The following is a 2,692-nucleotide window of genomic DNA, read 5'->3' as shown; positions in this document are numbered from 1 at the left end:
CTTTGCTAAACTTCACGGGAGTTCAACTCTCGTGAAGTTCCGTACTCCTTTTCACAAAAACCGACCTGGTTTTAGTGCCAAGGCTGAAACCAGATCGGTTTTTGCAAATAACTTCAAAATAGGTCTTGTTTGGAATTAAATGCAGAAAGAGGTTGGTTTTGAAAATTTGTCCATAAGACTAAAAAAAAGTAAAAAGCTTCTCCTTAATTAAAAATCTCTCCACAAAATGTGAAATTTCTCGTAGCAACGCTTACGTTTGATGAAGAGCCCGTCTAAAATTCTTCAAATATCTATCCTGGGCATCAATCATTTTGCCAGGAGTCGAGGCTTTCAATCCCAAATCCTCCACCGAGCTTCATTAGGTATTTTTTTTTTTTACTGCTTCTCAAATTCCCAACTTGATCCTGTCCTGCTTCCCATATGTCAAGTTCTTGCATGGGTTTAACTTTGGTAGTGATTTTAATCTGAAAACAGTACTGGGTTCTCTTGAAATATCAAATATCTGCCTATAATTCTAACCTGGGTTTGTTTCAGTGAACAAATTTTGGGGCTAAATCTTGGGATTCGTATGGAGAACCTTCCTGATTCACTAATTACAGAGATTTTAAAGCGAATCGATAAAACATCAGATAGAAATGCATTGTCCACGGTTTCGCGCCGCCTATGCAGCGTTGAAGCTGAGCAGAGAGACTTCTTGAGGGTTGGTTGTGGATTGCATCCTGCAACTGATGCATTAACTTCTCTATGCCTTCGATTTCAAAACTTAACAAGAGTAGAGATAGTTTACTCTGGTTGGATGTCGAACATGGGAAAGCAACTAAACAATCAGGGCCTTATTGTGCTCTCTTCACACTGCCCTAAGCTTGTTGATCTCACGTTGAGCTTTTGTTCCTTCATCGGTGATATCGGTCTTGGCCATTTAGCTCTTTGTGAAGGCCTTGCATCTCTTAAACTGAACTTCCTACCGGGAATTAGCTCAAACGGGCTTCTCTCCGTCGTTACTGGTTGCAAGAAAATTTTGAGTCTACATCTAAATCGATGCATGAAGGTTAGCAGTGTAGAGTGGCTAGAGTACATCGGAAATCATGGAAACCTAGAATCTCTCTCTATAAAGAACTGTAGAGGTCTCGGGCAGGACGATCTTGTAATGTTGGGGCCTGGATGGCAAAAATTGAAGCGTTTGGAGTTTGAGTTAGATGCAAATTATCGGTATTGGAAGGTTTATAGTGAGTGGGCAGTGAGTAAGTGGAAGAGTTTTGGGTTTTGTTGTGAAAATTTGATGGAGCTTATATTGGCAAATTGTAACTTAGATTCTATAAGACCGCTTTCTCATGTCTTAGGAATGTGTGGCGAACTGCAAAATCTCTCATTAGATGTGTGTATCGGGCTTGAAGATAGCCACATGATGGCATTATCGCAGAAATCTTTTAAACTTAGAAAGTTATCGTTGAATTTATCTCCGAGATTTATGTTTTCAATGGAGGAAACTTGTAGATTGACTGATAAGGGTCTAAAGGAATTAGCTCGTGGTTGTCCCATGCTCGAAGAATTTGAATTATATTTCACGGATTGCAAATTTCCATCCTTGAATTGTTTCACTCAAGATGGCATCCTCAAACTGGTTCAAGGTTGCCCGATTCGCATATTGACCCTAAATAGTGCTTGTTTCTTTAATGATACTGGGATGGATGCTCTATGTTCTGCCCATTTCTTAGAGGTGTTAGAGATTGTGAAATGTCAGGACGTTACTGATCAAGGGATTCAGAAAGTTTTGAGCTTTCCTTCATTGAAGAGACTGAAGATTTCGAAATGTTTGGGGGTGAGTGATGCTGGGCTTAAGCCACTTGTGGGAACAGGGAAGTTGGAATCTTTGATTGTTGAAGACTGTCTTTTGATTTCGGAGAATGGTGTACAAAATGCTGCAAGATATGTTTCATATAGGCAAGACCTATCATGGATGTACTGAATGATTTCCTCTGTTCATGTGCTCATTACTGATTGTTGCACATTCAAGTTTGAACACAATCACAAGTTCTTATTTTGAATCAAAATGTGCCTTGAGGGAAAGGAGAATGAAAAGGGAAATGCTACAACATCTGGGCCCTGTAGATAATGGTTGAATGTGGGAGAATTTGTTGATAAAATGTTCGGATTCAGCTTGGATATGAACCAGAAGCCATGTGAATCTTCAGCAATGTAAGTTTTTAACTCTTATGCTTGTATGTTTTATTAGGTGATCAGATTTTCTCTCTAGTTGTGAATAAGAAAATGTTGAAGCGTATATGTCTTAGTTTGTGTTGATGATAACTATCTGAATGAATGAAATCGTGAACATGGGATAAGTATTCATCGAAAGTTCGATTACATATATGTGCATCTATGTCAGATGAATGCGAGCGGCCCCATTGTCATCTATTTCTCTGGTTCTGTCTCTTTAATAGTTGAACCATAGTTGCTTGAATTTTGTTCAGTGTTACTGTGAGTTTTCCTTGATTTGCTGGCTGTTTGAATATTTGATTAATAGGTGTTGCCCAAAAGTAATATTTGATTATATAGATAACCCTATATTATTCCCGTAAATGTGTATAAATTTTCTTTGAAACTGATGGTGCAGGAATCATCATAAACTAAAAATGTCGTTTGGGTGATTTTTCACTTGAGCGAAGGAAGATCATTAAGAAAGTTATTATCA

General features: G+C 38.3%; 1 protein-coding gene across 1 annotated transcript; it reads left to right on the top strand.

Moving 5' to 3' along the window:
• LOC109835723 (F-box/LRR-repeat protein 14) lies at positions 226 to 2,368 on the top strand. The gene is made up of 2 exons (XM_020403732.1): positions 226 to 362; positions 535 to 2,368. Exon 2 carries the CDS (start codon positions 569 to 571, stop codon positions 1,964 to 1,966), a length of 1,398 nt encoding a protein of 465 aa, XP_020259321.1. The 5' UTR covers positions 226 to 362; positions 535 to 568; the 3' UTR covers positions 1,967 to 2,368.

The sequence above is a fragment of the Asparagus officinalis genome, chromosome 3, assembly GCF_001876935.1.
Source record: "Asparagus officinalis chromosome 3, Aspof.V1, whole genome shotgun sequence".
NCBI lineage: Eukaryota > Viridiplantae > Streptophyta > Magnoliopsida > Asparagales > Asparagaceae > Asparagus > Asparagus officinalis.
The sequence above is the reverse complement of the archived record's forward strand: the minus strand, read 5'-3'. Positions and strand labels throughout refer to the sequence as shown.

Coding starts and splice junctions, on each gene's coding strand:
- LOC109835723 (XM_020403732.1), top strand. CDS start 569: ATGGAGAACCTTCCTGATTCACTAATTACAGAGATTTTAAAGCGAATC.